This window comes from Pseudomyrmex gracilis, unplaced genomic scaffold (genome assembly GCF_002006095.1).
Source record: "Pseudomyrmex gracilis isolate BER0280 unplaced genomic scaffold, ASM200609v1 scaffold_33, whole genome shotgun sequence".
NCBI lineage: Eukaryota > Metazoa > Arthropoda > Insecta > Hymenoptera > Formicidae > Pseudomyrmex > Pseudomyrmex gracilis.
The window spans coordinates 77,743-92,004 of record NW_018020617.1 but is presented as its reverse complement, the minus strand read 5'-3'; the positions used below and the strand labels follow the sequence as shown (position 1 = coordinate 92,004).

The window sequence follows — 14,262 nt, the reverse complement described above, 5'->3', positions numbered from 1 at the left end:
AAAAATTGATTATTTAAAAAAACAATAACTAAAATTTCCAACCTCGGAACAAAGGTACACAATATGTATATGCGATACTTTATTGTGAGCGTGAAAAAATAACACAAGTATCTAAAACTAAAACCACTTTATGTTTAAGATGCAAATAAACTATAAAAGTGAAAAATTATGATGCAGGTTTATGTATGCAGTTACATGGTACAGTTATAGTTTTCAATCACTATGTAATAGATTATACGATATTCGATATAACTGTGCATCTTGCTCCTTCTGATATGCTGTTCTTCTTGTTCTAAGCTATTCAATTTGCTTTACTTCTACAATCAAGCAATTCATTCAGACTTATCTTACAATATTGTAAAATGTATGTGCTGTTGTGCGTAATCATGCTGGTAATATATATAAGGCAACTTCTTTAATTTGTCTATTTTATTATATGCCATATATATCTTATATATCATACATATCTTAATATAGAGCTCAATCTAACAAACTTAATACATAGCTCAAACTAACAAAGAGTAACGAGTTTACTTCAAGATTTTGATAATACAACAGTTGTAAACGAAATAAGGTAGCCAAATAAATTTCTTAGTAACACTTTGAGAGTAATTCACAACACACTTCAAACAATTGTAAAAAAAAACAAATAACAAAAATATCAAAAAAAAAAAAAAATCAAAGAGTAACAAGAGAATAACCTTTACCTAAATGTAGAGAAAATAACAAGATGACCGTATTCTTTCACAAACGTGTTCAAATAATAAGACAAGGTAACGCAAGCGATATCAAATTGATTCAAAGTACAAAAAGAGAAAAATCAGAAATATATACAAATTTTTTACTCGCGATAACCCAATAATTTCGTTTTTTAGTTTAAATAAAAAAAAAAGTAAGAAGTTTGACAACTGACAGGCAAAAACAGATTTCCGATAACAGACATTTTAAATTTCTGTGAACGACAAATGTGCTCGTAAAACTTCAATATATTGATAATATAGTTTTTATGTAAATAATTTTCGGCTCGCTATGCCGAATCACAAGTTGTTTGAAATGGCTGTCTTGTAAATCATGGCCGAATTCTATGCGTCAGTCACCTGATGGTTCACGCGACTTCGTATCGCTCGCAAAAGTAAGTAAACAGCCTTGTGTACGACCTTGTCAACAGCTGATCGTACTCAGCTAAGTCGTTCAAAAATATTCTTCTATCTTTTATTGAAAGCAGCCGTACAATTTCTAAGTTCACGCGAATTATTGCTCACACCAACAAAAAATCTGCTTGGTATATGATCAAGCAATTTTCCAACCGCGCGATTATTTTATTCTTTTATCGGTATTCGCGTTTTGATAACATTTGTATTCTAAACACGTAATATAACGTACCGTGTAACCTTACAAGTTACCAGAACTTTAGAGTGACCAAACAGCTTTGAAAGTTTAACGATGGTCTAATATATATTTTGCCGATGCATAGCAGCGCACACACGCTGGACAAAGAGATTACACTTTTTATCCGTAACCGGTATGTTCTTGCGCTAGAACATTCGTTTCTCGCGGCTGCGGTGTTCGCACCTCGTCGTCTCATAAAGCGTGTCGATAATGATTTTCTCGCATTTGTAGCGCACACAAACTCGCAGATCTTGTAAAAGTGAAGAATAGCAGTGATCAAATCGGCCAAACGATTAATATGATTGTTATATTCTGCAATTCTTCTTTGTCACTGAACAAATTGTATGCTAATAAGACACAAAGAATATCAGTAAATAGATTCATTATGTCGAAAACGTAAACTCTACGTAAGAGATATAACGTGAAAAATAAATAATAAATAAATGATAAAAAAATAATAAATAATAAAATAGAAAATAAATGATAAACGTTGGGCGCGCTATTCTCCTTAAGACATACTAAATTGTACACATTTTATATAATAAAGACTAAAATTTATTAAAAATTTATTTCTTAAAACAGTCGGTGTAAAAAATATATACAAAGTAAATGCTGGCAATGAGCGTGACATTGTGCATCTCACCACATACGTTTACGCGAACCTAAATACCTAAACTCTAGATTGTAAAAATTCTGAATGCCGTTCCGAATTTCGTATTTTTCTTGCAACGAAATCCTTTGAATTTTTATCAGTAGAACAATATCACATTTAAAGTATATTTCAAACTAAATCTTGGAAATACATTCTTTCACAAATGTAGATTCCGTCTTCACCAATCTAATTATTAAATAACACAGTTTGTATGTGAAATTATACTCTCATATTCAACCTCAAAAAAGACATATAAAATCACTATTTCTATCATCATGTATGTATATAGAAGAGAACATAAATAAGGTCGTTTCCACAAACACAGATGTTTACTTCGTGGCACGTAGATATCCTTCACAGAACCGATCGTTTCTTAGTTATCGAGAATATCTCGAAGAGGTAAGATCGCGCAGGCGTTTTCGATCTCATTGTGCTACAACTTTGCAATAGTGTTTCTTGCAACATTTATATCTTAATGACTTGGATATCACTACATAAACAATGGTAAGTTCTTATTTCTTTGTATCTCTGTCTAGTTGTTGAAGATTTACAATTGTTATAAAGTATAACTTTTCTACCTGTACACAAATATCCGACAGTGAATATCGGTACTTGGATTTATTATCTCACAAGCGTTTTGTAATATAAAATGGTTTTGTAATAAAGAAGCAAAAAAGCAGTTCGTAGAAATTTCAATGTTAATATCTTTAGAATATGATAAATAGTACGTACGTTAGTCATAAAATTTATTAAGAAGTTTTCTTCATTGCCAAAATACACAACATGCAATTTTCCGCGCTCCCAACTGAAAGTAAAATTTTTTCTCAAATGTAGTTTTGATGAAAAAATATCACATTTTGGCAAAAACATGTAATTTACAATAAATCTTTACTTTAGTTTTTTAATCGTTTTCTCGTATTTCAAATTCGTAAAACACAACCGATATATATATTGTATGTTTATGTGTGATAGAAATAAAGGTCATTGTAGTATACTCATAACCGTACTCGTAACAATCGCACATCTGTAATTGCTTTTGTATTTGATAGTACAAACGTTCGTTTTATAATAAATTTGTGCATAATACTTTTGTTTTACTGTACATCTGTATTTCTGATTTACCAAACAAACTCATTTTGCAGATACGCATTATGCAGATGCTTATATTCTGTAGAATTATATGCTTAATATGTATCACCGGAATTGCTTCTACTTCGGATGAAAGTTTGTCTCAGACATCACAATGTATACATCCGATAAACTATAATATTTCTTTAGAAACACAAAACACTTCTCTTATTGTCTATTCTAATGTTTTTTTAAACGTGACATGTAAAAAGAACTCTATAAGACTGCAAATTGGTCGGTATTGTAATATACAGGAAATAAATGTCCAACAAGCATTTCCTTATACAAGCATGCCTAAATTTACACGTTTTGAAATCACTACGTTACAGTCAAGTAGTACCAAAAGTCGATTCAAAAATGTGTCTATTACTTTCATCAAAGAATCTTGCAGAGGCCATGCCTGCACTTTTGTAATAAAGGACAAACTACCTATACAATCTGGAATATACGCGATAAATTTAATACATAAGTGTAAGCTAGAAAAAGTTGCGACAGTTTTTACACACGAGACCCAAAAAAAAGTAAAAGTGTAAGTGCATACAAAGCTATAACATGCTGACATTTGTATAATACTTCAACCAGTGTACAATATCATTTGTAAAAAAATTACATTTCGTTTTAAAACACATTATCAAAATGTCATACAAGAAATATTTATATTTTTCAATATTGCGACATACAATGTTTTATGTATATGTGTTTTCCTATGTATAATACTACTAATTTTTATTTTATATATATATATATAGTAGAGTTTTTAAGTCTCTTAATTTATATACTATAAAACATTTAATAATAATAAATAAACTATACTAACTAGCGTCTAGTTTACTAGATAAAACTGTATTTTAGTAGTATTATTATTATTACATTTGGTACGTTTAAATATGATTAATATAATGTTTCTACTATGTCAATATATTTTATGTGCCGTAATATAGTTATCTACTGTAATAACTTAGTAACGTAATATTTTGTTGTTATTAAATAGATTTCTGATTTTACCGCGTATTCCCAATGAATGGATATTTCCATATTGGCAAAGAACAACTACCAAGGCTAGATTTACCATTCAAATTAAACATAAAAACAACGAAACAGCTCTATCAAATATGCCTGTTACGGAACAAAAAAATTACGGAACAAACATGCTGAATACATTATTTGACACCACACCTTTAATATCTACGCATTTGATAGCAGTAGGTGTCATACCAAATGATGTCGGTTTTATATTATCGGGCGACGTTATTATTACAAATAAAAGTCGAGAGATAAATGGCACGTTATATGCACAATCTCTTATTAAAAATATTAGCAAACTTATGCGGCTGCATATCTTACCAAGGCAACATCATACTATGTACTTCATACTTCCAGTAAACTTTAGTTACTACGAAAGTATTGTAACTACTGGACTTGTTTTGTTAAGGTGAGATGTGTACAACGGAAAATATAGAAAAGAACTTGTAAAATCTCTAGATCTGTAAACAAAAAAAAAGAATATACTTGCAGTACATTTATGTTTATTTTCAGTGAAGGTAACAGTATATACAACAAACAAGTAGATTCTATTATAAGAGAAAGAGAAGTAACATGTATGATAGCACGTACTGTGATACAAGAAATGTTTAGTGATTGGTTACTTACGTTTGGACAGTTTGATTCTTGGTTTATTGAAGGATTTTCAACAGTATACGGAGTTTATCTTCGCGATCAGGTAAGATTATACTTGTGTAAGTTTCATTTAAAAATTTTTACATAAAGAAGATAGATAAGAAACAGTTATTCTTAGAAATAGTGTAAAACGTTTACATTAATAATATTATATTCATCTTTTGGTTTTACTAAAAAAATATGCAGTATGCCATTTTATTAATAAAGTATATAAACATATATAATGTTTGTGTATAGAAAATAATTTACATTAATAATTTCTTGATCACTGTGCTACTGATAATTTTCTGTTTATTTATTTTTTTGATCAAGAATATCCAAAAGCTTTATTAATAAACATTTAATATAGTAATAAACACTAATATAGTACTTACTTACTAACAGAACGAGTAAGTATTTGACTAATCATCAAAGTTATCTTACTAAATTACTTGTTGTTAGTATTACATTACATCTTTACTAAATTCAATTGTGGTTCAAACACGACGGACAGTTTTTGATTATATGGAAGTAGTTAAATACGATCCTCACTTTCAAGAAAATTCACTCATATTACAGAATTCAACTCTTACTAAACTGTGGCGAGAAAAAGGTACAGAAAAATAAATTTATTGAGTACTTTTAATTACTTAACTCTATGTCTAAAATAAAATAGTAGGCCAAAAAGTATGAGATCTTGCTACATATTTTAAAAATAGTGTAAAAACAAATTTTAAGTATACTGTAAACAATTTGCAGCTACCTATTATCTTTACCATGTTTATTGTAACTGAACAATTTTAGAGTTTGATCGTTGTTCGATCTTTAGAACGTGCCTGAAACATGTGTCGTTTTATTTTTGCGTCATATTTTGTAAATGTTAATACAAAAGAAAGCTATTTTATTAATTGTACTTAAAACTGTGTGCCTTACTTTTATTGCAAGTTTGCATTTTTATATTTTATGTAGTTGGATATATAATAAAACCCACATCGACTAACAGTTTTCAAATTAACAAATGTTAGAAATGACATGCTACTTCTGTTATTTTTATATGTACACAAACAATACTATTGTATAAATACCGAAATTTGCATTTGTAGTTGTTACATAAAATAAAAACTACTCTTACAGAAAGTTTAGTGATATTGTGTGCATATATAAGTTAAAGATTAGAAATATTAGTAAAATATAGTACAAATAAAACCGTAGTATTTTCTGCTTAGTATAATTATTCTTTTCAATAAAATGTTAAAACCTCAACATTATCAATTATGTTATAGCATTCAGTATCTTCTATATGCTCAATACCGTGTTTAAAGAAGATTTTCTATATACTTCTATGTTTAAAGAAGCAGTAAAGATATATTATACCATGTGAGTATGTATAAATCATTCCAATACAACGGACTTTGACATTTTTTACTTAAATGTTCTTCACGGTATATATTCGTAAAGTCATCATAACTTATAACAATCATTAACTATTCTTTTCTGAGATTTACGGCAAGCATTGACGATATATTTTATATTACGATTTTATAATATGTGTTGTCAGGAATAATCCATCACACAACATGTACAAAGAATCGTCAATCCTTGATAACTTATGGAATAAGGAGTTTGAAACGTATTTCTTGCGTAACGAAATTTCATACATGAAGTCAGAAAATATCACAAGTATGATAACTTCATGGACAGCACAAAGTGGTTATCCTGTAGTACAAATAAACCCATACAATAATACGCATCTGGTGGAAAGAATTATAGACTGTATTGACGTTGATAACAAAACGCCATGCACGAAAAAGTGGAGGATACCTGTAACCATTATAAAAATACTAAACACAAGTGTTTCCATCTATCGTCATGTTCTAAAGCCAGACGAAAAAAGAGTTTTTATAAATCTTCGTAATAAAAGTCAGTTCGTTATTGTCGTGGATCATCCAGGTAATATAATAAGATATCCAGATAACACCTGGATTATGAATTTTCTACTTAAAAATTATAATATATTATAACTTTTCATTAGTTTAGAACAGTAAATTTCTACTACATTGTTTCTCTCTTTTTTTTCTCTCTCTCTTTCACTGTGATTTTTTAAACATTATTTTGTCGTAGGATATCGCGTTAAGTATGACCGTCAATTATGGAGACGCATTGTTCGTTTTCTAAAAATCGGAGGGTCTAAACTCGCAAATTTGTCTGACGTCACTTTAGCACAACTACTCGACGATGCTTTCTATTTTTTGGTACAAAATACAGAATATAACAAAAAAATTGTTTTAACATCTACTGACCTAGACACATATCTTGAACTTGCAAGCAGTATATTTCATGTAAACAATTCCTACACAGCGTGGTATCCTGTATTTAATGCTCTTGAAACTATATACAAAATGTTGCCGTTCCCAGAAAGTGTTCTTTCGAGAAATATCAAGGTAAATAATAATACAATTAATACACTAAGAAAGTAATAATTGCAAACTCATTGTTAACTAGATGGTTAAAAAGTTTGGTACGGTACCATAGTATATGTATATAACTACCCGGTAAAACATTTTTCATACATACCATGCAATTTTATACATGAAAAATTCTTTACCGATGAACTATAAAACAGGTTAGATAACTACACCAAAACAAGTGTAGTTATTTTTTATTTCAAAAAAAGATTTAAGTAAAAATGAAAAGTAGAAACAATACATGTAAATATTAAATAAGAAAAAAAATGTGTAACCTTTTCATTTCACGCATACATGTAAGTAAGAAAAACTAGAAAGCTTTGGTATATATTCTCATGTCAAAACTATATTCCAAGAAAAATTTTCTTTAGACATCTAGAATATAGACATCTAAGTAACACAAAGATATCTCTTTAAATACTTTAAATACTTATATATTAAGGACACTTGAAAATTCACACTTTGTTACAACATGACACCTACCGCTTTTACAGAATAAACTCCAGGAAATGTTAAATAAAGTTCTTGCTGGCATGACGCGTACATATTTTCAGAAACATAATGACAATCATCAATTGTATCATGAAGTTCTAAAGTGGACATGCATTTTTGGTAGTTTAAAGTGCAAAGACCATGTTAATGCAATACTAAACTGGCATGTTAAATATCCTGCACAAAACAAGTACATCCTTCTATTTTCTCATAGCACGTTCACGTTTGTTGGTGTCCTAACTTTTTATATCATATATTGCGACTCTGATATGTAATATCTTGTATGATTAAAAAGAGAATGGTTAAAATCGCGATACTAGATTAGAGAGAGAGAGAGAGAGAGAGAGAGAGAGAGAGAGAGAGAGAGAGAGAGAGAAAGAAAGTCTTTAATAAGAATTTTATATATTTAGTTAAAATAATGTTTTGTACTTGCAGACTATTGCCAAGTTGGCAGAAATGGATATATTGCCAAGGAGTAATATTAGAAACTGTCAACTTTAATACGTCTGCTTTGTGGCAAACAATATTCAACACATACCAGACCCAACAAAAAAAAGAAGAATTCTTTAAATTTTTACCATGCTCTAGACAATACGAGGATCTGTATAACTTTTTATTGTTACTTAATGGTACCGCTTTACCAAGATTTGGAGATAGTTTCAATGCAAGTAAAAGTGTTACTGTTCCTGTGCTTTTCAATATTTTTTCTATTCACTCAAAAAATGAGTTAGCGCTGGATATTATATTAGTAGGACTAAAAAATGGAATAGGAAGGTAAAACAATTGTTTTCTGTGCATAAGTATTTTCCTGCAATATACGACTATGTATTTTACATAATCTGCATATTTTTTATATTCACCTTTATCTCGGAACAAACATTGTTGTTTCATGAATTATATAATGTAAAAGAATAAGTTGACATCCTAATTGTATATCTGATATTTGCTTTTATAGAAACGTGAACATACTAGCAATAATGAATTGTATTATTAATAACATATATTCAGACGACGGTTTGTCGATGGTATGTTAAATGAACTTATTTATTTTTTATAGTTATATGTAAAACAGAATTTCTTAATTTTTTACATTTACATATGTATTTATATGGGTGTACATGTGTAAAGAGTTAAATTGTAGTCTAAATCCGTAACTTCTTTGGTTAAAACACAAAAACAACTTACCAATATTAAAGAGTGTTACACAATGTAAGGAAATGACACTAAGTGAAAATATTACATGACTTTTTTCAGATTACTAACGAAATGTTCTTGAATACACTGGTGCATAGACGTCACATGTTAAATGTATGTATAGATTATGTTCAATACTAGTTTACTAGTGTTTCGAACTGTGCGTTATTTCTTTTGTTTTTTCTTAGATATAACTTACTGTTTACATGTCGTCACTCCCTACGTCTAATCTCGTAACTCCAAAACGCAAATTTTAAAGCAGAGCAATTTAACAGTTTATGGCTTCATATAGTTTCCCCACTTAAGCATCTTTCGGTTTTAAATTTTTATCTTACTTATGAATATTTTTCTTTACTTTTCGGAGACCAGAAAGAACATGATTTTTTAAGTGTCACTATGCAATAACCTGAAAATCCCGTATGTGACACTTATGTAATTATACGTAGAGAGTGACGATGTAAAGGATTCAGTTTTTAATATTTCTATTCGAAGTTTATCTCGTACTTCTTCTAAACTTTATACACAAGTATACAAAAGTTTCCTATACTTATATTTTGTAATCTGTTTCAGGAACCATTTATTCTCGACGCTATTAAAAAAAAAGTTGAAAAGCGTCGTGTTTTCTTATTTTTCGCAAAAGATAAAATTCAGTGTATACCCTACTATGTTTTTAATTACAAATACACCTCATCAATTCTATACGCTGGCTGCACTTAAGTTCTCTGTTTATGATAATGACCTTTTTGTAATGAAACAAAAAATTTCGCTAAAACATTATTAAGTCGTTGTGATCAAATTTGCGTTTCTTTTGTTGAAATATGTTTTAGTTTATGATATCACAATTATTTTCTGTTTATGATTAACTTCCAAAAACCATTTTTTGGAAATTGACATTGACTAATTTGCAAGTTGTGGATCATAAAATAAATTCGTTTCTTCAGTAAAATGTAATATTTTTATGACGAGCTAGTGCGTATATGTATATTTATGTATGGCACACAAATATACACATATACATATATGTCCCTATACAAGTCACACGTTTAAGAAACCCATAATATTTATGTATATGTCTCTGAAATGTAAGAACAAAATTTATGTAATGCTATACATTCAATGTTACGAGAGGATATACGTTAATTAAATCATTGTATTTATAAAATAGTAAACGTTAAGTTATAGTGTATTACGATGTTTGTAATGTATAAAGCTATGTATTAGTAATATTTAGAATAAAATTAATATTTGCAAGTAACTTTTCTTATTATTTTTTAACGGTTCCTTAGTTTGTTACATATTGCAATTTAGTTTACGACAAGTTTACAAAGGTAAAGTACCTTTGTAAACTTGTTGTAAAAAATAACGACCTTTAGATGGTTATCACATATGCAATTGATCTCTTTATATTTACCAGTTTGTTTCATATACACAGTATCCATTCGAAGCAGGGATGTAATTACGTTACTCTGAATAAGTGACTAATGTTACACACCTTTTAGCGGAAAAAAGCCAGAGAATGACGATCCTACTCGATGATTGTAATATTTTAGAATCAAACTATAACCTTTTGCATAATGCATAACACGTAAGACATAAGAGAAATAATCAGAGCCGTGCACTTCCATACTGTGGTTTGAACAGTTTGATTGCTATGATGTTGTCACATTTGAAAACTTGAGTATTTAGGAAAAAAATAACTAAAACCTTATAAAATTGGAACAAAGGTACATCGTACTTTTTATAAAAGTTATATATAAGGATATAGGATTTTATTATAAATGTATTCTGTATTTTGTTTTAGGAACTATTTGGTGTTAATGCCATTAAAGCAAAAGTTGAAAATCGTCGTATGTTCCTACTTCAAAGAAGAAATACAAGTGTATGCCCCACTTTTTTTCAGTACTGACGCTTATTATTTTTATTCGCTCCATGCACATAAGCTTCCTGTTTATGATAGAATTTTGTGTATTTAAACAAAAAGTTTTAGGTGAACAACTACCTAGTCGTTGTGTCCAAATCTTGTGTTTCTTTTGTTTAAACGAGTTTTATTTTATGATAACAAAAAATACTTTCTGTTTATGAGTAAATTCCGTAATGCACTTTTTAGAGTTTAACAGTTACTACTTTGCAATTTGTTAATTATAAAATAAATTCGTTTCTTTATTAAAATGTAATATTTATAATATATACGCAAGGTACTGCGTATATATATATTATGTTTGGCACACATAAATATATGAATATACACAAATCCACAGTATCTAAGTATATAAATCTCTTTAATGTAAGAATAAAATTTATTTAATGCAAAACATTCAATGTTACGAGATATATGTTAATCAAATCATTGTAGTTTTAAAGTATTAAACGTTAGGTTGTAGTCTATTATGATATTTGTACTGTAACAAGCTATGTATTAGAACTATTTATAATCAAATTAATATTTTCAAGTAACTTTTATTGTTATTTTCTAACGTTTCCTTATCTTTTTACACCATACAATTATTTTCAATAAGTTTACGTGTAACCACATTTATATGCATACATCGTGTCTTAACTCTTACATTGCGTTTGCGATTAATATAGAACGACGACCCGGTAAAAAATTTTTCATACATACTTATACACAAATTAAAATAATTATATCTAATTATGCAAATTTATATGCCGAATGTGTCCATACAATTTTATACACGGAGAATTTCTTTTTTTAAGAGAATGGCTTCAGAGATATTCCATATCAAATTACAAAATAACTCTATTAGTATCATGTTAGATACAAAAAAAGTATATAAAACTATATTTTTACTATATTTTAAAAAAATTTTTGANATATTTTTACTATATTTTAAAAAAATTTTTGATATATAATCATATATACTTATACACAAATTAAACTTATTATATCTAATTATGCAAATTTATATATATATATATATATATATATATATATACCGAATATGTTCATATAATTTTATACATGGAAAATTTTTTACCGGAGATCATTAGGTGTTTATCACAATTGCAATGGTCTTATTTATATTTATCAGTTTGCTTTATATAGTAGTATCAATTAAATGCAGGGATGTGAGTTACTCTCTGACTAAGTCATTAATGGTACACAATTTTTAACTGAAAAAAACCGACTGTCCTATTGTACTCTCTTCGGCCAAAGTACAAAATTTAGCATACCTAATGCACAATGCATAAAACAAAAGAAAATTAATTAGAGCCTTTCATTTCCATATTTTGTTCCGATTGGTTGATCGAAAAAGTATTTTTATTCATACTATCACCAAACTTATCAGAAACATGTGGAACAATATCATACCACGGTCACGGTGTTAATTACGTGCTACTACCAACAAACTTCACTCATTACGAAAGTATAGTAACTGCTGGACTTGTTCTCTTGAGGTGTGATACATAAGACACAAAATCGAATGTCTAAAAAAGTTGATTTTGTGATTGATCGCGCGATCAGTATTACTGGAAAAGATTTTGTCTGACCAGTAAAGCAATCCACTTGCCGGTTGGCCGCATTACTAACGGGACGGGATTTTGCGGGGAAGCTTACAACTTATAATCCCGGTACATTCCCGTTATAGGTTTATCCCTCATTCCCTCCTACTCTTCTTGGCACACCCGAAAATTAAGCCTGTGCAGCGCCTATTTGCACGCACTTCACTGTTCCGCGCGCATTTGCCCTGATCTCGGAATCGGATTAAGCCGCGGATTGCACGCGTCATTTAGCCGATTTGTAATTGCACGAAAACCGCGTGGATATATAGTCTGTTTGTTCAATCAGATTAGACCATTTTTTGATTGCACAAGTTTTGAAACGTGTAAAAAAAATTGCACATAAAATGCAATTAATAACAAATAGATAAAATATGTGAGCGAAAAACTTGTGCGCAAGTGTTCTCTCTCTATAGAGAAATATACACTGTTCCCTACAAAAATATACAGTGCTCTCTAAAAAAATATACACAGAAATATAAACTGTATACAGTATCGTTAAATATGTTACGTTTGTTATACACATGAGTGTCTCTGATAGTTTAGGAAAATCAATTATTTAATATGACAAATAATACTTCAATAAATATAAACTTAAATCACCAAATAAAACTTTGTGTAGTCATATATTTTCGAAATTTGGAAGATAACTGCACAAAATCCAGGCTCGTTTCCTGGCCAAATTGTCTTTTTCGTTCTGAGATTTTTTAATCCTAATTCTGTAAACTTTGAATTTATTATCCAAGCGATTTGTGAAAATGAGATATCTTTCGATATAGTTTTTAAAGAAAAGAAAACAACAATAAAAACAATAGTCTAAACTAATGTTATTTCCTTAATTTAGAATGTTGAAAATATAAAACCTCATAAATAAATTTTTACAGATTTTTTGCAACGTTTTAACTAATGCAAAAATCGGACATGTCAGGGTTTACAAGATTAGGGTTAAATTTCAGTAGAGGGTTAAATGGGTAATTCATATATATGTAATGCAAAGTTGCATTCCACATGAATTTTATTGTTATTCAACTTGAATTTTCTATGTATAGTAATTTACACGTTAAAAACTATATATTTTGCAAGTACAGTCAGAGTACGGCTAAAGTCCTAATTTTTGATTTAATATTTAATATAAGTTTTTAAATGTGTGTGTGTGTGTGTGTGTGTAAACAGTGGTATTACATAAGTAAACTCTTCGTAGGTAGGTATATTTCCTCAGCTATTTGCCGGGTCAGTAAAGATCTTACCGACCGTAGCAAACAGTTTCTCTCAGTAGATAAAGCTTTATTAAGCAATAAAATTTAACCTCAAGTCACACACGAAAAATAAGGAAAATTAAGGAAATCTTAAAGTGGTCTGTTTTATCGATAAAACTAAATTGTTCGTGCGCACTAATCTTTTTTTTGGCTGTATAGATCGACGAATTCTTTTCTACGATTGAAGTACATACAATAAAAAATCCGGGAAGTCCAAATTTATATAACAAAATGAAAAAAATTGAAATTTTTAAAACGTTTTTTTTTTTCATTTTGTTATATAAATTTGGACTCTCTCGATTCCTTATTGTATGTACTTAAATTTAATAGAAAAGGATTTATCAATTTGTACAGCCAAAAAAAATTAGTGTGCACAAAAAATTCAGTTTTATCGATAAAACAGACAGACTTTAGAATCCCTTTAACATCATCGAGTAATATATGATTTTTCCAAGAGATACTATTGTTTCTAAAATATACAAAGACTAATGTTTCTTACGATGAAAATTGA

General features: G+C 29.0%; 2 protein-coding genes across 3 annotated transcripts in view; one reads left to right on the top strand and one right to left on the bottom strand.

Annotated features, from left to right (window-relative positions):
* Positions 1–14,262, bottom strand: part of LOC109852705 (protein sickie) — a 191,813-nt gene that overhangs the window by 152,958 nt on the left and 24,593 nt on the right. The window lies entirely within an intron of this gene.
* On the top strand, positions 2,440–10,096 carry LOC109852707 (thyrotropin-releasing hormone-degrading ectoenzyme-like). 2 transcript variants are annotated; one of them, XM_020424131.1, is made up of 13 exons: positions 2,440–2,545; positions 3,184–3,698; positions 4,161–4,601; positions 4,706–4,889; positions 5,288–5,438; positions 6,109–6,202; positions 6,384–6,775; positions 6,947–7,266; positions 7,785–7,972; positions 8,218–8,556; positions 8,738–8,807; positions 9,037–9,090; positions 9,547–10,096. In XM_020424131.1, the coding sequence occupies exons 1-13, from the start codon at positions 2,543–2,545 to the stop codon at positions 9,691–9,693; spliced, it is 2,898 nt and encodes a 965-aa protein (XP_020279720.1). In that variant the 5' UTR covers positions 2,440–2,542; the 3' UTR covers positions 9,694–10,096. The 2 variants fall into 2 exon arrangements, with proteins under 2 accessions (XP_020279720.1, XP_020279721.1); XM_020424132.1 differs by lacking the exon at positions 3,184–3,698.

What these genes read in the sequence shown, in the direction of transcription:
- LOC109852707 (XM_020424131.1), top strand. An exon ending in GAGTTTATCTTCGCGATCAG is followed by an intron (nt 4,890 to 5,287) that starts GTAAGATTATAC and finishes ACTTGTTGTTAG; the next exon opens with TATTACATTACATCTTTACT. An exon ending in AAATATCCTGCACAAAACAA is followed by an intron (nt 7,973 to 8,217) that starts GTACATCCTTCT and finishes TTGTACTTGCAG; the next exon opens with ACTATTGCCAAGTTGGCAGA.